Source organism: Ambystoma mexicanum, chromosome 3q, assembly GCF_040938575.1.
Source record: "Ambystoma mexicanum isolate Mex_15411 chromosome 3q, UKY_AmexF1_1, whole genome shotgun sequence".
NCBI classification, from domain to species: Eukaryota; Metazoa; Chordata; class Amphibia; order Caudata; family Ambystomatidae; genus Ambystoma; species Ambystoma mexicanum.
In genome coordinates this window covers 845,261,053-845,282,764 of record NC_090926.1, presented here as the reverse complement: position 1 = coordinate 845,282,764, position 21,712 = coordinate 845,261,053, and the positions used below count along the sequence as shown (strand labels likewise).

The following is a 21,712-nucleotide window of genomic DNA, read 5'->3' as shown; positions in this document are numbered from 1 at the left end:
TCCAGGTGTCAGATCAGGGGTATTTGCCTGGGCTCTGCTTAATTCACTCAAGGCGGGCGGGTGGGGTGTCAGGGTTTTATTTTTGGGCAGTCTAACCGGTGCCGGTTTTCCCCCATCCCCATTATCCCCACTGTCTCATAAGTGTATGACCTGGTGCTTCTCCAGTGCCTGTGTGTGCCTCAGGGTGTGACGAGGTGCAACGCAATGATGGGTGCAGCTTTGTGTCTATGTGTGCCCTGTGCAGTCTATTAGCAAACATCAGCAACATGGGGAAGTCTTGCCTGGGGGCACCTTTGCAACAGATTTAACAGTGCTCAGGAAGCGAGGATGACCAACAAAATATATATAAGCGCATGTTGGTGTTGTATCACTTCCCTGCAGGTCCCTTTTGGCCTGCAGACAGTCACTAATATTCAAGTTGATTGCATTATTTCAGTGACAACACGGATGTGAGGCAGAAACGTAAATGGTGGACTTATAAACATAGATTGTTGCTTCTGTGGTCCGCACCCCCAATCTTACCTTGTGGTATTACTACATTCCAAACACCCATTCCAAGAAAGGGCTTTTCATGTCTGGTGATAAAGGGTACTTAAAATGATGACAATGGTGTTGTTGGAGTTATACTATTGCCCAATAGAGCCTGGAACCTCAGCCAGCTGCCTGCACTGCCTGATGCAAAGACCGGCCCTAACCTTCCTCTTTGCTTCTGCGTTCTCTACTCCTCTCCCCTGCTGATATCCTGGCTGAAACTGAAATTGCACTGTTTACCTGGCTACCCTCTGATCTCGGGGATTGTTTCTGTATCTCTACAGTCCCTACTAGCACTTGCCACCAGCTGGCCACACTTCTATTTATTGTCTTTATTTATGTTACTGTTATACAATGTACTGCACTGCCCCCTCCCCTTTCCCCATGCACTTTTCCCCTTTGCCTCCTCCCCTGCACTTGCACGTTCTCAATGTTACCTGGCCTAGTAGGATAGTTGTCTCTGTCTTCCCTCTTGTTTCCCCTCCCTTGTCTTGTTGCGCCTTGACAGACTTGTGTATAGGCACGTTATAAATGCCATATCATATATCATATCATGTCATATTATTTCATATGCACTGGTGAGGCACTAGTCATGGACATTTGCACAATAAAGGCCAGTGGCCACTATCTTTGGATGTTCCCACTATATATTTTAACATATAAATGGGCCACTAGCCATGGCCTTTGACCTCGAGCAGTTTGTACAACTTTTGGCCGTGTCCACTGTATATTTTACAATAATAAAATGCAATAAGCGATAGCCTTTGGCCGTGCCCACTGTGTATTATAGAATACTAACCAGCCACTAGCTATTGCCTTGAGCCGTGCCCATTGTATACTATATACACTAACCAGCCTGTAGCCATGGTCTTGAACACTATACTAGCCAGTGGCCTCGGTTTTCATCTATATGGTGACTGACTATAGCTTTGCATGTTGCCCATTGCATATTTGAAAACAGTGACGGGCTACTAGGCATGGCTTTTAATGATGCACATTGTTATTTTTTAACAGTAACCAACCACTACCTTTGGTCTTTGGTAATGGCCAGTCACCCAAGCCTTTGTTAGGGTCAAGTCCATATCCTAAATTGTTATTAAGCTAATCAAAGTTTTCAAAAGTTTTCAAAAGCTAATTTATAAATGATGTTATGCCTAATTCAATTTTTGATGTAATCAGTTATATTCAATGCAATTAGTGTTGTCACCAGTGATGGCATCAGTGATGTGATTTGGAACGTCATCAGTGTTCTCATACATGTAATTAGTGATGTCATCAGTGATGAGGAACGTCATCAGTGTTCTCATACAACATGTAATTAGTGATGTCATCAGTGATGTGATCTGTGATGACATCATTGTCGTCATAGGCTCTGCAACAGGGGGGGCATGAAGTTAAGGTGGCTTTAGATGAATTTCAGGGGTTTTGTTGCATCACGTTCTCACCTTAAAGTTCCTGCAACTGAAGTTGTTTCCTTGATTGCAAGGGTTTTGGTACAAGGTATTGCCCACCTTAACTTCCCTGCAACTAAAGTGTTTTCCTTGAGTATATATAAACACACGTGGTGGCAAAAACAGAATTGTTCATGGAGAAATGGGCAGGCCTAATACAGTTGTGTGCATTCTTAAGAAGCATTCAACTATACATAAAACGGTGTTAATGTTTTTGAAATATATTTCTCTTCCTGGTATAGATAGAGGGTTTTAATAAAAAAGTAGTTTTCAAAAGTTATTTTTGCCAGCGTTATTTTTCACCATGGTTATAATTGGATACAAACATAAGATGTCCTATGATGGAGCCCATTTGAGTTTTCATGCCAACTGATTTTGTACACCAGGACTAGCGGTAAATTATCATAACTGAATGCAAAATGGCACCACTGTATAGAAGAAATCAGACCCAAGATGCAGTCAACTATCCTGTTTGGAATCAATGAAATCAAATACAGTAATCGTATTTTACCACAGGCAGTATAAAAAAGGCGACCAACAGTACCAGGGCAGTAGCACAGGAGCATTAGCAGCAAAGTTGTCCTAACTGTTGAAAGCCAGATATGAAGTTAAAGCGATTTCAGATGGAGCGATGTTAATACCTTTAATTTTCCCTGCGAATGGGAGGGTATGACGTGTTAGGTAAAGCGCCTGGATTTCTGGCGCCACACAAACCTCAAGATATTTGGTCTCACCTCGGCTGGTGTAGTGTTGATGCACTGCGCGGACTTGCTGAAGCAGACGCTCTAAAGTTTCCATCTGTCCCCTGTGTTTACTTTCCCGGCCGTCGCAGTCCCTCCAGTCTGTTAAACAAAGGCACAGATAAAGACAAGGAAATGTGAGGAAAACGCGCCTTTGAATGCCTTCTCGTTAACGTAACGATTTTCCTCGTGAAATTAACATTTGAGCAGTATTTCCATATAAATGCTATTATCTTTTCTTGTGTGAGATATGCACATCAGATAAACGTGCAAAGGATGAAAAACCGACGGCACCTGGATTGAATCAGATGTTTGTTGTGTAATGACAATGTGAACAGAGTTAGACCAAAAGCCAAAGATATTTTGAAGTGAGAAGAGACAAATCACATGAACCTTTTTTTTAACACATTGTTGTCCCTCATGTTACTGTTTCAGTGTGTTCTGGCCGCAGCCATTACCGTACACGTATATTCTGGAACATTCCGCTGGAAACGGGAAGTCGATATTTACTGATCATTTTACTGTCCAAGCACTGGTTTATTACACAGCAGGAAACACGGCTAGCAAGAAACACAGGCTTTGGGAGGTAGTATTTCGAGACGTGACATACTTACGAAGCAAATAGCTACCTTTGGGAATACAACGTCCTTGTTGTTAGAAAGTGAGGCTGCGAGTAGGTGTGCCCTGTCCACGCTGTGGTTTGGGGTTGGCTGCTTCTCTTTAGAAATTCTTATTAATTCTGGGCGGGCTAGTTCTGCTTTTAGTCTATTTTAAGTTCCAGTAAACTATGTTTTTTCAGGATAATGAGAGGAGGTAGCTGCTCTCCAGGCCAGACGCAGAGTAATTTCTCCATTTGATAGGCTCCATTTACTTTGGTTAAGAAGGGCCAAATTAAACCCAAACAGTTACCCTTCCTTCATGCATGGTGGATGGTTTATTGTTGAGAAGCAAAGCAAACCTGTGCCCATACTCTACTTGAAATGAGATGGCTTGTGAAGTTATTTTGGGTATAGCAGGGAAGTGGCAAGAAAAACGGCTATGAGAGAAAACAGATCCAACCATAGTTATTGCTCTATACTTTGGGCCTGATTCACAGAACGTTTTCCTATGGGATTGCGCCATTATAAAACACTTTGCATCTACGATATGTCACAGAGCCTTCCTGTTATGCATTTGCCTTTTTTCTATTTATTAGCTATTGCACTAACAAAGTGACAGAAGCAAAGCATTTCCCTTGTCATTACTCTCCCACAATGAACTCCCCCTTAATAATGAATCCACAATCCTGTATGCATGGATTTCCGCAGTCATCCTTTTTAACCAGTTCTGTCCTATCAGTTGTCCTATTTTCTCACTGTTCTCAACACTATCACATAAGCACTCACAGCTGCACAATGATATGCATATTTGCAGAGATGATGGGCAGGATGCATATCGTTTTCAATGGTGTTTGATTAATTAGACCTTAAGCTCATAGGGAATTTATAGTGGATGTTAAAAATATCAAGCTACATATAAAACAAACTTAAATTAATGTGGCAGTTCGGTAGGTAAGCACACTATTTCATTATTCTTTAGAAGTTCGGGGACGGACAAGCGATGGAGGTGGATCAGGGGAAGCTATTGGAGAGCCTGCTGGCAGTGATACGAGTATATGATGATGAGTATAGGACAGACCTGGGTGAAGGGTCGAGAATAGCAGACATTTTAGGAGCCCCCATGTTTACCCTGAGTCCATTTATCCTACCAATTCCAGAAAACTGTCCCCTTCTAAGAGTTACTGACAACTGGTTTAGGAACAGGATGGGTTTCAATACCAGAGTTAGAATGAGGGATTAACGCTCTTGTCCCAATGTCCCCAAATAATCCACTGTTTCCTCCTTCAATGCATCCTGTGACTTAAGTTTTCTATTTAGAGCTATATGTGTGACCTTTCCAAATGGGTTACCAAATGTGGTTTACCTACCAAGAGAAAACTTTAAATGCTCATGGTCCTTTGGTTAAAATCTGTTACCCGCTTTAGGATTCCAGGTTTTAAATGTATGCCATACACTCTGCCGAGATTAGCAGATGGGCACAGAGGGTCTTATGCTTTTTGGTCAAAGTAAATGACTATCTAGCACACAAGAGGGGATTTGTGTGAAAATATTGTCCCAAATTGAGTGTCTTATGCATTCCGGTGTCATGACAGGACAAGTCAGGTTACAACAATAATACCAGTATCCTCATCCCAATGTCCTCAAGCAACATGACACAAACTTTAGCAACAGAGTTTACAGAGGCGATGGAAGTCTCAGAAATATTGTCCAGGGTAGGCACTTACACCAATTTTAAAGATGATTTCTCTTTGGTGGCCAGATACAGAGATACTTTAAATGGATCCATGGATGCTACAAACTGTATACGGTTTTGTACTAGTTTTCAGACAAACTCAGATGTATTGTTTTCCTCAAAGAGTGATCAGATGTCCCATGAGGAAAGAACGGAGCACCAAAGAAGTGAAGGGATTGTTGGAGAAAGAAGCCATGGAGCAAGCCAGCTTTAACCAAAAGGGTATAGCGAGAAACATTAGTTGGCACAGGAGAAAACATATCATTCAGTCATCAACCTCAGGAATCTCAACGCAAATATTGCCTACTATTGTCATAGCAGGAGACGAGTGTGGGACATATTGATGATGGAGAGTGGCTATGTGGTTGGACCTACTAAATGCATACACAGCCACATTCTGCACATTTTACAGATAATGCCTTACATTCCCTTGAGAGGTGTTTCATGCCAGATTCAGTCTCTCCACTTTTGTAGAGCCTCAGCTCCCTGGTGCATTAAAAAACTCCTTCAAATAACAGCAGTATTTCTTAGAGCAAAGGGGTTCAGCTGTTTTTTTTTTGTTGTTTGTTTTTTTTAAGCCAAAAAATACTTTATTTTGAAAACAAGTTCCCTAAAAGGATATAATAGCAAAAACAACAAAAGCAAGCAATTTTAATTTGTCAGTGAAACCAACCATGATTGGAAGAATACATTTGTGTATATATATATATATATATATATATATATATATATATATATATATATATATATATATATATATATATATATATTTATATATATATATATATATATATTTACCTCTGTAATTAAATAGATTTAGGCAAACATATGTATATACCTCCTATCACTCTAAACCATTATAACTAATTATTGTCCCAAATATGTGATGCAATGTTTATAAGGTTTGAATGCCCACAACATGCAACATCACAAATTATGGTGAAGAATAGAAAACACAATAAAAATAGATTAAGACCAGTGTTCAAACCCACAGATCCGAGCCCATGTAATAAGCATGGAACATGTTGATGAAGTGGGTGTCATAAAAGACTTATTCATGCAAATTTCACGATAAAAAGGCCTCATATTTATCCACAAGTCTGGTCAATAATAATGATACAAAAACCAAACAAATAAAACTGCTCAGGTGAAAAACTGCTCAGGTGAAAAACATAGATTTTAGTCTACTCCCTAAGCCAGTTATATCTTTTTGGTACAATGTCCTTCCATCGTGGGATGAAAGGACGCCGGGTCCCTCTCCGTCATTTCAACGAGAAAACTCATTGAACTTTGTAGGGGGTTAAAAAATATATAGATAAGGTGTGGGTGTTAGTTAAATAATTAAAGGGGATGGGGGTTGGGGGAACCACCCCAAAAATAAACAAAAAACTATGAGTTTTCTCGTTGAAATATCCACAGAGAAAAACCCATTGCTGTTTCATCCTGCGATGAAATGAAATGTAACCATCTTTTTACCAATTTTCTCATTTTTGAATACACGTTAGGAGTGTTGGACAAGGGTGCATCTTGTTTTTTTTTTTATTTCTTTTTATTAAAATGTAACATATATTACCAGTCAACTTCAAAAATCACATCCCTCGCCCCCCTCCCACCTACCCTCAATTGTAGCACGCCAAAAGTCCACTGTTCTCGATACCTCCTCGTACGTCCTTCAACCAAAAAGGTCCAATAGCTTTAGTCTCTGTGGGCACCATTGTTCCCGAAACTCCCCCCTCAGATAGCCCAGTGTCTCTCCCCACTCAGCCGCAAAGCTCTCCAGCTTTCCCTCCACTGCGCATGTTGACCATTTCAGTGAAACAATATCCCACATTTTCCTTAACCAGTCCTGCTCCGTGGGGATTGTTGGGCTCTTCCAATTGTGTGTGATTAAGCTCATTGCTACTAGGATGAATACTGTTTTTGCTTTACCCCTCCCCATCGTGTCCCCTTCCTCTCCTGGCCCCCTCATTTCCAACAAAATGTCCCTACGGTCTTGACTGCCCTCCTGCCCTATGACCTAGGAGAGAGCCCCCGCGACCTCACGCTAGAAGGGTCTGATGCGCGGGCAGTCCCACATATATGAGCCGCGAGCCCCGTTCCCCACAACCACTCCAACAGTCCCCTGAGATAGCTGGGTACATCGCATGTAGCTTGGCCGGGGTATAATGCCAGCCGAAGATATACTTATACCAAGCTTCTTGTAACTGGGTTGCCTTGACCATTTTGGGGATTGTCTTCCACAATCTTTCCCAATCCTCTCTTTCCCTCTCCACCCCCATCCTCTGTTCCCACGTTCTCATATATGGCCATATCATTACTGAGCTTGCGCTTTCAAGAAGCTTATATAGATCCAATATCAGACCCTTAGAACCATTGTGGGACAGAAGGAATCATTCAAAATGTGTCAGGTCCCGTGTGGCAGCCCTCCTCACCTCCGCCAACAGCACCCAATGCCTAATTTGAAAATATCTATGTCTCTCCACCTCCCCCAGCCCGAATTCCTGCTTACATTCTTCGAAGGTTTTGATCTTACAATTGCTGAACATATCCCTCAGCGTTCTGCATCTGCCGCTCTCCCAAGCCCGAAATGCCCCTTTCTCCAGGCCCGGCGTGAAGTCCCCATTGTTGAAAATGGGCGTGAAAGGGGATGGGAACGACGATATCTTTCGTCTCTCCACTACCTTATCCCAAGTCGACACCATCCCCTTTGTAATGTCGCTCAGATATACATGTGACGGCCGTAGTTTCCGTGGTAGCCACAATATTTCACCCAGATGGTGTCGAGCGACTGGAAGAGTGCTGCCTCGTGATAATGCCTAAAGTCGGGCTCCCCAAGGCCTCTGCATCCCCTTGCAGCTGTTAAGAGACGCCATGATGAACGCGGCCGTTTGCCTCCCCAAATGAACCCTTCAACCACCAGGTCAAGTTCTTTAAAGAAGCTTGCCAGGACAGACAGCGGGATCGCCTGGAAGAGGTAGAGTATACGAGGTAAGATTACCATTTTAAACGCCTCCCTCCTTCCTAACCAGGAAATCCTGAGGGCCCTCCACCGTCTCAGGTCCCTCTTAACCTCCGCTAGCAGAGGGGAGTAGTTCGCCCCAATCCACCCATTCAGGGAGGGAGTTATCCGAATTCCCAAATATCGTATCCCACCCGGACTCCATTTGAACGGGGAGAGCACCTTCAGCTCCCTAGCCTCACTCTCCCCCAGAGATAAATTCATCAATTCCGATTTTTGCCAGTTGATCCTCAAACCGCATACTCCCGCGAAAGTTGGTCAGCACCGCTATGCACTCCTTAATGGATTCATTCGGCTGTGTCAACATGAGCAGCATGTCATCTGCGAATGCTGCTACTTTATGTTGGTCCCCCCAAATGGTACGCCCCTGACCCCATCCTACTCCCTTATGGCCACTAGGAGAGGCTCTAAATATATTGCAAAAAGCAGGGGAGATAGGGGACAACCCTGTTTCGTACCTCGCCGCAGTCTGACCGGTTCAAAGTTTCCCCATTAACCAAAATTCTAGACCGGGGGTTCTCATAATTTGCCTCGACCATGCTGATAAATTCTGACCCCAGACCCATCCTCTCCATAACCTGAAATAAAAACGACCACTCCACCCGATCAAATGCTTTTTCAGCGTCGAGCGCTAAAAGTATCGCAGGAGTGGTTGTTTTCCGTGCCTTCTCTACTATATGGGCCAACCCGCCTGATGTTGTCGGCCGTTTGTCTCCCTGCCACAAAGCCAGACTGGTCTTAATGGATCAATGTGGGTAGAAACTTCTCTAGCCTCTTTGACAATATTTTAATGTAGATTTTTGCTTCCGTATTTATAAGTGCGATGGGACGGTAGGACGTACACTCCTCGGGATCTTTGCCTGCCTTATGTATAAGTGTTATCTTAGCCTCTTCCATTGAGGGGGGGATACCACCTCAGGTCCTAAAGGAGTTGAATAATTATGCTAGGTGAGGAACCAATAGAGGAGAGAAGAGTTTATAAAACGATGCTGGGTAGCCGTCCGGGCCCGGTGCCTTGCCATGGGGGAGAGCCGTTATGGTCGCCCTCACTTCATCTTCCGAAACTGCTTGCCCGAGTTCTAACGCCTTGTCTTTGGACATTCACGGGAGGGGAAGGGCTCCCAGAAACTCCCTTTGAGGGCCCGGCAAAGGGCTTTGTGTGGAGTATAATTCTTCATAAAACTCTGCTAGTCTCCCCTTTATCTCCTCTGTCCTAGTGAGTCTGACCCCTTCCTTACTCCTCATGGCTACTATAACCTTACGCTCCCGATATCCTCTCAAGAGACGAGCCAGGAGCGAGTCTGCCTTGTTTGCTTTTGCGTAGAATTTTGGTCTAACCCTAAGCATAGCAGCCTCTGCCTTTTTAGTTCTTAAGACCCTCAAATGGCCCTCGGCTGTCCTGTTTTCCTTATATATTTTTCTAGAGGGGTTAGCACCCAACCGTAACCTGGCGGCCTCTACTTCTCTTTCCAGCTGCGCCTCAAGTTCCCTTAGCTGCCTATTTCTTTCCGCCTGCAAGGCGGTTAGCTCGCCCCTTAGAGTGGCCTTAAAAGCGTCCCATCTGGTCTCGAGACTCGTGTCTATGCTATTGTTATGCTCGAAGTAGCCCCGAATCTTACTTTCTATCTCCTCCCGCATCGCCCGGTCCCTCAGCAGTGCCTCCGGAAATCTCCAGTTCCATACCCCGGTTCTACGTCCTCCCAACCGAAGCTGCACCTGGACCACCTTATGGTCCGCTATCCCCACCGGGCCGACGTCTATTGAATCTACCCGCCCAACCAGACTCGCCGACACCCAGATATAATCGATTCTAGATTGAGTTCTATGAACATCAGAGATGAAAGTGAACCCCTCCTCCCCTCCCGTCAGCGCTCGCCATACGTCTCTCAGACCCGCATCCTCCCATTTCTCCTTCAACCCATATGAGGCCACTGCCCCCCCACCATCCCCCTCCTGCTGCGTGTGGTCCCTAGATCTGTCCCATGCCAAGTTTAAGTCCCCCATCAAGATCACCTGACCCCTTGCAAAATCCTGTATGATTCCCAGCACCTCCCGCAGGAACTGGTCCTGGCCCACATTAGGTCCATACACCGAAGCAACTGTATAGGGTGACCCCCTGTGATCCCCCCTCACCATGATATATCTCCCATTCTTGTCCCGAAGGGTGTCAGCGATGCGGAAATTTATCCCCCTCCCGAATGCCAATGCCACTCCCCCCTTCTTTGTAGGGCCGGAGGCGAATAAAATCTGCGGGAAACCTTTCAACCTCAGCCGCCCCTGGTCCTTTCGTAACAGGTGGGTCTCCTGAAGTGTCAACACATCAGGCCTATGGGATCTAATGATTTGCTCCAGTTTAGACCGCTTGAGGGGGGAGTTCAATCCCCTAACGTTATGTGTTAGCCACTTGAAAGGTAAACCAGCAAGTAGTATGCTCCTCGGAGGTAGTCCCCCTCTGCTCCCCCGGCCTCACCTTCATTATTTTTGCCCTCCCCCCAGAGAGGATACTCTGAGCCATAGCTTCCCCTCCACCGCCCATCCCCCTGCCCGCCGGCCATGAGACCAAGTATGTCCCATTGGGTGCCACAATCCCTACCCCAGGCAACCCTCCCTCCCTCCCTCTCCCACCCCTCATCCCCAACTTAGGGTGAGATCCCCCCTTTCCCTTTCCCCGCCCCCCCAATTTATCCGCCCCAGCCGTGCCACCGCTCTGCCCCCCCCCACCGGGCCTCATCGCCCTTCCCGATCCCAATATGGCACACTCCTTCACACTGAGCTCTTCTTCCACCCCTTCGGGTCCACCACCCCTTGCGTATCGTACTCCTACTCATTTGCTACTTTCTGCCATCTGTACCACCCTCTGCAATGGCCTCATCGCCCTCCCTCAGCGACCCACCTTTAACCCTTCGGCCCCTCCATCTCCGTTCCTCCACCATAGACCACTCCCAAGGCCTCTCCCTCAGCCGGTTCACAGTAGGTCCCCTCCCCCGCCCAGGGGACTCTCCTCCAGATCGATCCCCAATATGCCAGCTCCCTCCTGGGCAGAGGTTATCCTTTTTTGAAAACCTTCCCACTCAAATACAAGCCCGAAAGGAGATTTCCGCCTGTACCGTATTCCGCGTTCATTTAAAACTTTCAGGACCGACGCCATCTTCCTTCTCTTTATTAAGGTGACATTGGCCAAGTCCTGGAATAGGGCTATCTGCTGGCCTTGGAACACTATTGGCTCTTTTTTCCGTGCGGCTTGGAGCACTGCCTCTTTCTGCGCGTACCTGGAGAAGGCAGCCAGCACATCCCTTGGCCTTGCGCCCGTGCCCTTAGCAAGTCTTCCAACTCTGTGTACTCGATCCAACTCAATGCAGTACGGGTTGCCTCTCCCAGGATATCCGCAAAGATGCCCTGAATTTCCTGTTTCAGGTTCCTGTCCGTGACCGATTCCGGTAACTGCTTCACTCTGATATTGATCCTCCGGGACCTGTTCTCGATGTCCTCCATCTGAATCTCCAGATTCTGGGTCGCCGCGTCCAGGCGCTCTATAGCCTCACTATTTGCCATCGATCCTTTTTCAACTTCTTGGAGCCCCATTTCTAGAAGATCTGTCCTTTCCCCAAGTTGTCTCATATCACGCTTAATCTCCCCCAGGGCCTCATTCAGGTCCGTCCGCATTAGCTGAAATTGTTCCTGAAATGTCTTGGCCAGGATTGCATGGAGCGCCTGGATTTCCCCCAAAAACTCTTGTCCATTAACCTGGGCCAGCTCCTGAGCCCCCTCTGCTGTAGCTCTCTCATCCGTCCCCTCATTTCCTCTCACCGGGTCCTCACCCAAGGCCTGCTTTGGCCACATAGCATGCAGGGTGCTTTGAGAGTCCCAAGGACACTGCGCAGTCTTCCTGCTTCTCCCTTTGTGGTGCGTGGCCATCAGCGCGGAGTAGTTGCGATTGAGTGCCGCTGGATCCTCTCGTCAGCGCTCCTTCCCCCCAGCTAAGGATGACCCCCACACGTGTCCACCACGAGGGGCAAGCAGCTTACTTAGCGCTGCCTACTGGCCTGCGCCGTACTGTGGGTGCATCCTGACACCTTGCCTCTCTTATTGCCCCACAGTAAGGGCTACATTAATTTAACAGGGCAGCTCCTCGGGCGTCCTTCTGAGGGCTGCATACAAAAAAAAAAAAAAAAAACGGGGGGCGGGCCCAGGGGGATGGCAACAGTCACTATTTGCTTTATGGCTGTCCTTTGGGTCCCTGGTTCCTCCGGGTCCAAGTGATCTCCTCTATCCAGGCCCTAGGGCTCCAGAGGCGGTAGGGCCCACTATCTCCTCCCGCCTGCCACTTACTGTGTTGTCCAGAGCGGGGGTGCACCCTCTGCCAGCAGCAAGGGCCGCTCCTCCTCTCCTCTCCCCTGCCCACGTACGTGCAGGCCGCAGTTCGGCTCCTGCGGAGCTTTTCCTCCGCACAGGGTCACGGCAAGCGGAGGGCACCAAGATTCGGGGCCCAAGAACCAGCAAGGCCCCAAGCAGATATCCGTCGGGGCTTCTCCCTTTCCGCTCCGCTTGCGAACAAACACAGAGGGGACCGCCTCCCCACAGTCTCCCCAGGGGAGATAGGCCACCACGCTTGCCAGTGGGCCACTCTGGTGGTCCCACGGATGCCACAGCCAGCCCCCGAGGGGTGAGACACTCCTCGACCGGGGCCTCCCGCAGCCCAGCGCTCGTCGGGGGTGAGTCGCTCTGCCCCTCCTCCTGTGTCCGGGCCCAGCGGCAGCCCGCCTGCAGCGCTGCAATCTTCCCGGGCTACTCCGGTCGGGAAAAGGACTCTGCTGGCTGCCACTCCTCTTCTCGCCCGAGCCGCATATTCCCCCGCTGGATGCCGGGGTCCTGCCACTCTTCTTAGCGGGTTGCCAGGGTGCCGTGGTGTGGTGGACCGCAGTGCTGAGGCTCGCTATTCCGGAGCACACGGCAGGCACGTCTATCTGTTACCTGCCGCCATCTTGGAATCCCGGGGTTCAGCTGTTGAGTTTAATGACATTGAATCCCATTATTATGAGGTAGAAAACCTTGCATTCAAAACAACAATTTTCCCCCAAAAAAGAGATGGGGGTTGGGTAGGGGTATACAATAAAGGTTGGGCCAGGGCGGGGAGTCTTCACCACATTAAAAATACCAAAAATGTTTTGTTTTACATGCAAGGGTTTTGTCCTCAGAGTAAAAGATTCGGCATTTTAATGTAGATCCCCCAGGTGGAGGTGTAGTCGAGCAAGAAAGAACTAAGAAGAGCAATTCTCATGCCAGCCATACCAATCAAATACATGAGGTGAATAATCCTATCATCTTTCATTAAGGTGGTTTTCAGGGTCCTCTGCATTACAGTGACCTTAAGCAATATGTTCTCAACAGTGTCCAGATTAAGTTCCCAATATCATACATTGGTTACCACTTTGCATACTACCAACAGTTTGTTTAGGAAATCTTTTTACGTACACATAAATCTCTTTCTACCTCGAAACTACATTACTGTGGCTCAATATGCTGCTGGACAAGAGACTTCACTTTATGTACCCCTAAGGCAGCACTTTCTGAAATCCCACAGTCTTTTAATGTAGTGATAGTATACTCCCAACTAATTGATTTTGCCAAAGCTACATGAGTGGCCAATGAAAACTTGGAGGAAAAGCAAACCTCTAAATAATCAAAGGTCCTAACTACCTCCAGTCTAGATCCATTTACATTAATGTTAACCTTTGTAGGCGAGGAGCTCCCACGATCATTCGTTTTGATGCAATTGCTTTGATCATGAACCCATGCATATCACAGAAATGTTTACATTCCTGCAAAACACTACTTAATGTAGGTTCAGTTTTAGCAGGTAATACCTTGGTAAAATGAAAGAATGGAGTATGTCTTTTAGCAATATTCGGTACAACAGAAGTTTCCCATATTAAATATTAAATAGCTTTAGAACCCATTAATGCACACAATAAACCCAAGATGAGCTTTATAGTTGCATAATAGGCAGTCTCTTCCATATAATAATTAATAATCGATTGCTTCTATGTAAGTTATGAAAGGGAGTTTGAATTCTAATAATGGAGGCAAGCATTATCCCTCCCTGTGCATCCTCTCTATTGACTTTGTCTTCTTGATAAATCCATGGAGGTTTCCCTTGGCAACAGCTCTTCTAACTGAAGTGCCAGGGTTGCTGGAATGTTAGAATTTCCAACGGGAATACTGTGTCTGGGTCTGCTTTTCATGATTCAGAGTCCAACACATTGTGCATTATTGAGGTTTATCAATATTATAATGTAGGGAATTCATAAAATACATGGACCTCTGAAAGTCCTGTAGGACTGGGGACGTTTTAATCAAGCAATAGGGGTGCAAGAAGCTACATAATGCTGGGTTTGTTTCCATGTGGAATACATAGGCCATTTATTTAACAATAGGGATAGTCCATGGGTGCAGATCAATGGCTTCAGAAAAGCCAGTAGGGCTGAGTCAGAGTCATTCACAAATCAAGCATTATTGATGTAGAGCCTGATGTTACTTCAAGGAAAACTATTTAGCCAGGTAGGATTACAAGGCTATGAGCTCAGTACCTGTGGAAAAAGAATACCATTTATTTACAGTAAGAGGCCTGGGGGGAGAGAGCGCCATACATGTTCCCAATACAAATGTATGCAAGGTACCCTGTCAGCATATTATTTCAGTTTTAGCACAACCCAGTGGAAAGGTGCATGACACCTTTCAGAATTAAATGACCTGCACATTTCTCAAAGTAATGCAAATTAAAATATGCATCCTCACAGTTTACAGTTTATTTGTAAGCTGCAAATAGAGATTTAATTTAGAAAGGCTGCGAACATGATGGCAATTAATGGTTCTGGCACATTTATTTGCCCAGGCTTAGGTATTTGCAGTTATCCATAAGGGAAAGCTCTGTCCTTCCAATGAATGCTTCCTGGGTCAAGGTTTGCAGTGCAGTTTGCACAAGATTAAAATGTACCCTCATGGTAAAACCCAATGGTATTAGCACTAGGTTCATTAGCACCAGTGCAATATTCTGTAACTTGGGCCACTAATGCACACAATCCTTCCTAAAAAGACACATAGTGCTATCACAACTTCATCATGAATGTGTAGTTATTTGATTTCAAGAAATATGTTTCTGAGATTAATCTTGATATCATTTTTGATTTGTGTCAATCATCATTGTATTCATAATAATAATAATAATAATAATAATAATAATAATAATAATAATAATAATAATAGTAACTCTGTACGTAGTGCTCGCTAACATATTTGACCTTCTTTTGATTTCTAATTTTAGGTTGTATTATTAACTAGTACTCTGAACCAACAATGACAAATGACAAAGCAAAACAAACAACCTACTAGAAGGAACAGCACACGCTGGAGTTGAAATCTCAGGAGGTCCCCATCCTTTCATATTGTGTGCAGTGACTTGAACAAAATATGCCTGGCCCTGTGAATGCGAACAAAAAACATTAAAAAAAACAATATAGATTCATAAAACGGTTTTAGTGTAAACAATAAAGCAAAGCTTAACACATAACGTTACATCTTACTTTGAACCAGAAGATATATGCATGTTTAAAAAGAAAAGCTCTCAATAACTTGCCATGAATGCTACACATAACCACAACTCTAAAAATCGTATAGTTTGGATATAGCTTCATTATTCCATTCATAGGTGGGTATTTTCAGTGCATACGTCTATTCATACTGTGAACACTTGTAAATAGAGAGGATGCATCTCTATTCAAATGTGGGCCAGCAATGAGCCCACTTCATGCTCAAGCACGAGTTTCCAGTAGTGATTTACATTCTTTAACCAAACCTAGAAACTGTGACGTCGAAAGAAACCTGTTCTTAATAGATGGTAAGTAAGATAGCTCAGTGAGTAATGTGCTCAATCTTTTTGGTACAACTGGGTTGAATCCTGGCAGTACTGTTTCAAATGTTAATCCTTGCAAGGTTGATAGGTAGAGTACACTTGAGTTGGTTATTTACACCTGTTGTTGAAGTTCTTAGTGACTGGAACTAGACACGAAGGAATGGATTCTGCAATTGGTAAGCCAGACGATTTCCTGGTGATAAGAAACTGTCAGTTACAGGAGAGAAATAAACCAAACTATTAAGTAGGCTAACCCCTTTTAATGCTGGTGGCAGAAATGTACACTGGTGGTAATTGTATTACCACTTCCAAACCCAATTACACTGAACATAATGGACAAAACCAGAAAAAATAAAAGCATCTCTGAGCAGAATCAATACTTTCAAACCCATAGTCATCAGATGCTACAATGTGAAATGTGTATTACATGTTGGCAATTACAAATAGGCCTGGATGAACTTATTTGCTAGAACCTCAAACAACCTACGTTTTGGACAAACATTTTAAGAATGTAGATCACGTTCAATCAGGTGGTATAACAAGGGGCACATGTGGAAGGACTTCTGTATCTGCTTTAGGTAGCCTTCAGCCAGGCAAGTGGCCATTGGTGAAGGCAGGCTTAGGGCATTTAGAGAACGGTAATACACTAGAGAGGCCTAGAATGAGTGTGAACACGTTTACGACATGCAAGTGAGTAACTGCGGTGTCATACAATTAGAAATAGTGTTTATTAAGTTTTGTTTATGCATTGATGACTTCATGTGAGGCACGGAACAAGAGGACTGCAACTGCAGGCTGCACGGAACAACTGCAAACATTTTGCACTTCAAAATAGCTGGAGCAGTATTAATAGGGTTAATTGTGAGGGAGAGTCATGTTCAAGACATTTTAGTGGGAAGAAGCTGCAGAATGAGGGAGGTGGGTATATAGCTTTCAGTATCCACCTCTTGAGCAAGTAGATGAGCCACGTGTCATTGGTTGACACCTGGAAGGAAGAGCAGGGGGACCCAGGAATCCCTGAGTTCAGCTTGCAGTAGAATCCTTCTAACATAATTCTGATGGGAGGAAGATGCAGAGATTCAGCGGGTACGTGTTACACCAGTCAGTATCTGTATCATGTGAGTGGACAAGACACATGACATTGAGTGATACCTGGTAGGAGTAACAGCGGCAGCCAGCAATTCCATAGAGATGTTAATAGATGAGTCACACTTAAGTCAGCTTCTTGGGGAAGCAGCAGAGGTTCAGGGAGGCGTGTTATGAAAAAGTCAATGTATGAATCAAGCATTTTGACAACATGTCAGAAGCACCCAACTGAGCCAAAGTCACGGACAGACATTTTGTTAATGGTCTTTTGCCATCTTTGCAGCATATGCTGCGACAGAGTGCTCTGGAGATAGCGGAATTGCATGCATGTGACATCATGAAATGTGATGGGGGTGAAAGCATTTTTATTTTTTTATTTGTTATTAAATAATATAATGATTTGGGTCATTCTGTTCCTTAAAGGGGTATCTGTTAATCAGTCACCCTTCATAAAGCTCAATGCCAAATAAATAAATCTGACATGTGCATTTGCTGCATCAGCCTCCTGACAACTGCAACACTTGCTCTTCAGTGGTACACTCAGGTTAAAAAATCACATGTTCCATCCTGACAGCTTCTGTGACCCATAGCCACTGCAGTCAGATGTATCATTTTTATGAGTGCACCTCTGTTCATCATGTCATAATTTATGCGGTATCAATCTGGTGGCAGGTTCATCTCTAAAGCAAACCCATACCTGGTTATGATATGGTGACAGATAAGAGCACGCAATTATTAAACTCACACCAATTTGAAATTTGAAATCATCTATGGTGATTTGGTAAGGTCTGTTCAAGGAATTCTACATATAGATTGAAGAGGGGTGAAGACAGGGAATAATCTTGTGGCACCCGCTACTTGGTTTAGGTGGGATCTGACTGAAAACAGGGCACGGTGACAAGGTGTGTTCTGTCAGTGAGGACGGAGGTGAAGCAGTTGAGGATGTTGCCAGAGAGTTTCTTCCTGTGCAATAGGATGTTGGGTCGAATGGTTTGGTCAATGGTATCGAAGACTATAAAGAGGTCCAGGTGTATGAGTGGGACTGTGTGTCCTTGGCTGTGATGTTGTGGAGGTTTTCAAGGATAAGAAGCACAGCAGTCTTAGTGCTGTGTCCAGGGCAAAAGCCAAAAAGGGTTTGAGGAGGTTGTTTGTGGAGATGTCTTGTTGCATTTGGGATCTGATGAAGCATTCCATTATTATTGTGAGGTATGGTATGGGGGTAATGAGCAGAAGTTTTCAGAGTCTGGGGTCGAGAATTTGTTTTGAGGAGGTGGTAGATTTGTCCAGTTTGGAGTGCAGCGGGGTTAGTACATTGTGACAGACAAGAGTGTATGATGGTGTAGAGGAGCAGCTGAATGCTTCTGCAGGAAGTCCCACCCCCATTTTGCCAACACGCTGGAAACCGGAAATTGTGACATGCGCATTGCCGGTGATGATGCCTATTCCACGGAAAGCCTTTGAGACAAGGTATCCACTGCGAAGAGTCTATATGATGTATCCCGGTAGAGATGACAGTCTCTTGCAGGAGATCCCTGATGGAATATTAAGATAAGAGAAAGAGAGGCTGGTGATGTGACAAGAAATGAGCGTGATGCACTGAGAAGAGTGGCTAAAGGAAAGGATGTATAGACTTTATGGGATCTGATGGCAAAGTAAAGCATTGAGAAGAATTTCATATGCGGAAAGAAGATTACACCTTTGAAGAAGCACTGTAGAAAATGCAAGTCGTTTTATAACTGTACAGCCGCAGCAACGCACGTAGATTAAGTAATCATAAGACTGGCTATACATAGTTAATAGACTGCAGCCATTATATAGAATTCTGGACATCGGTGTCACATATTTAGTAAGCTCAGATCCGCAGAGAAAGAAGAATCAGAGGGCTGCGTCGCAGCAAGAAAACAGCTGAAGCTTGAGTAGAGGCCTGAAATATCTGTCTAGCCTGGTGTCAAGGATGAAGTAGCCAAGAACCAGTTATCTATCCTTGAAAAACAGTAGACGTGAGAAGCTGAATCAGCACTTGTTAAGGTGCAAGGAAACAACACCATGAGTGCCAATTTTGTAAAAAAAATTGAATGCTGCAAAACTGGCCCAAATATGTTCTCCAGTCACGTGAACTGAGAAGGAAAATAGGAGTGGAAGTGCAGACCTGAACTACGATAAGGATGTGCCCATACTCCCTTATATTCTCAGGAGCAATGATACTTTGCGAAGCCAAGTTCAAAGACAATCTGAATGGCAGACAACATGAGTGATGAGAGATGTTGGGCTAATTAGTTGGGGACATATGGTCAAGTCCACCCATCAGCACCTGGGGTACCAGCTTACGTGCTGCCAGTGATGTTCCAGAAGGGCACAAACGTGCCAACCAATTTATAGAAGGTCATATAATGAAGGGCCTTATAGTTTGACCGCCAATGGTGAACTGTGTATCTAGTAACTGATGAGGATGACCCAATCACAATCGAATCCCTTATCGAAAGTATACATGTTCCCCTTGAGCCAACCACAATCCCATGTAGGTTTTATCAGTTTGCCATGTAGTATGACGTCCCTTATGACACATTTCTAGTACTTAAGTGTGCTTTTTATGCAAAATGATTGAGAGCACGATTGAACGTCCGATGATGTCTGTTGTAACTCCCTGTTTTAGACAATTAAAAATAAAATAGTCGGAGGAGACATGTTGCCAACTTCCTGAGTCGGTCTTGTTATTTGGTGTAAGAGTTATTCTGCATCCCCTCCATGGTACAATGTATTACCTCAATTAAAAGGACCATAAGGATTCCCTCGGTAGCATGTCGGATGGTTGGAAATAAGACCCATCGACTTGTAGACTTCAGTGTTTCGGATGATCATTCATCCTTCGCCATCCCGCTGGAAGATTGCCGCATTTCCTGTGGCGAGCGGCCAAACAGAAAACTTTCAAGTAGAATTGAGACGGTGGGCAGGGTCTCTCTTTGACAAAATTCCTGCTTGATTTTCACAGGCGCTTTGCGGACAGCAGGCATAAGTGGTCGATTGGAGGAGGGAGTCGATACTGAAGGCCTTGAGCTAAATCGAATGGTGAGTAGACTAAGGGGAATGGAATGGCAAACTAAGGGGATGGGATTGTGGTAATTTAGAAAGTAATGGGGAAAGTAACAGGAAAGTAACAGGAGATTCATTTTGTAACGAGAGAGAGAGCCCATGAGTCCTAACCCAAGGGGTTTTAGAAGAGATTGTCTTACATTCCAGTAACTCAGGCTATCTGCAGGATAGGTCCACATAGGAAGACAATCTAAATTCTGTAATCAGGGTATTATTAGGGGCAGCAATTAAAATTGAACACTAAGGTTTATGTAAAGAGTCGACTTGTCTGTATGTTTATGTATTTTGTGTCAAAATTAAGGTGTTGAGGAACAACATAAACTATTGTATGAATATTGAGACAATAGGGTTTAAAAAGTATAACATTGGATAGATAAAGGTTTTGAGCAGCGTTTTTGGAGCTCGCTCATATTCGTCGTTTTCATAAAGGTATTTTGTAAACACTGATAAGTATTGACAGTCAATTGAGACTCGTCACACTGGGTGATATTACTCCTATGATTCATTTATGTAAGATGTTGCAACAAAAAAAACATGCTCAAACAGTATAATGTGGAATGGGTGAAAGGCACAGCAGATAGGATGTTCATGCCATGGCCACAGGGGGATCAATGTCGAAAGTAGTATTGCAACACATGACAACGTGTTTGTACACTGCGTACATGGGAAAGAAATAAGAGAAAATGTTAGCTATTCTAGAGCTCTGGAAGATGTACCAAGAAGAGAAAGAAGATCTACCAACTGAGGAGTGGATGCTTAATCAGTGCAGGCAGGAGGGTGTTGAACCTTCTGCTCCCTGTGCCTCACTGAGGTAAAAGGCAATAGTATGGAAGACGTAGGATTGTATCCGTTGAAGGAACTGAAAGCGGTGACAAGGTATAGTAATCCGATATACAAACTACCTGCATATAGCAGTGACGACAGTCTAGAAGAGACTATGAGAAAAGAGGAGATGTCTAAGATCTTGCAAAACAAGGAAGAGAAAAGTGAGCGATAGAATGCATCGACATACATAGAAAGAGAAATGAAGAGATGGAAGTGGGAGAAAAATAAAGCAGACAAGGTAACGCTCATACAGAACAAATGGATCGAAGGACAGATATTACTCAAGCTAGATGGGAAAACCATTGAGGAAGTTAGGCAAAGGGAAGATCAAGATGAACAAGATAGAAAACACAGGGAACGAGAATAAACATTGTACAAAGATGAGCATAAAAGAAAGGGCAGACAGTGGCGAGAACAGATGTGTTAGGAGGAGCAACAAAAGAAAGAAGAAAGGGCAGAGGAGCAAAGAAAGTATGACAACAGGCAGAGAGCAATGGAAGAACAGGATAGAATAGAAAAGAAAAGCAAAGAGGAGGAACCACAGAAATTAATGGACAAAAGAATACAGAGACAAAAGAAGAGGAAGGAAGTAGAGCAGGGGCAAGGAGAGAAGAAATAAGACAGGAAGAAGAAAGAGTTAAATGGGAAGTGAAAAAGCAAAGCGAATTAGATGAAGAATTGGAACAAAGGGGAAGACAGCGGGAACGCGATATTGACTGCAATCAAAAGG

General features: G+C 44.5%; 1 protein-coding gene across 1 annotated transcript in view; it reads right to left on the bottom strand.

Annotated features, from left to right (window-relative positions):
* Positions 1–21,712, bottom strand: part of ANKFN1 (ankyrin repeat and fibronectin type III domain containing 1) — a 1,946,563-nt gene that overhangs the window by 1,124,921 nt on the left and 799,930 nt on the right. Inside the window, exons 7-8 of the mRNA XM_069654938.1 lie at positions 15,459–15,549; positions 2,717–2,824 (exon numbers count right to left, since the gene is read on the bottom strand). Coding sequence (XP_069511039.1) covers positions 2,717–2,824; positions 15,459–15,549 — 199 coding nt within the window. The remainder of the gene's footprint in view (positions 1–2,716; positions 2,825–15,458; positions 15,550–21,712) is intronic.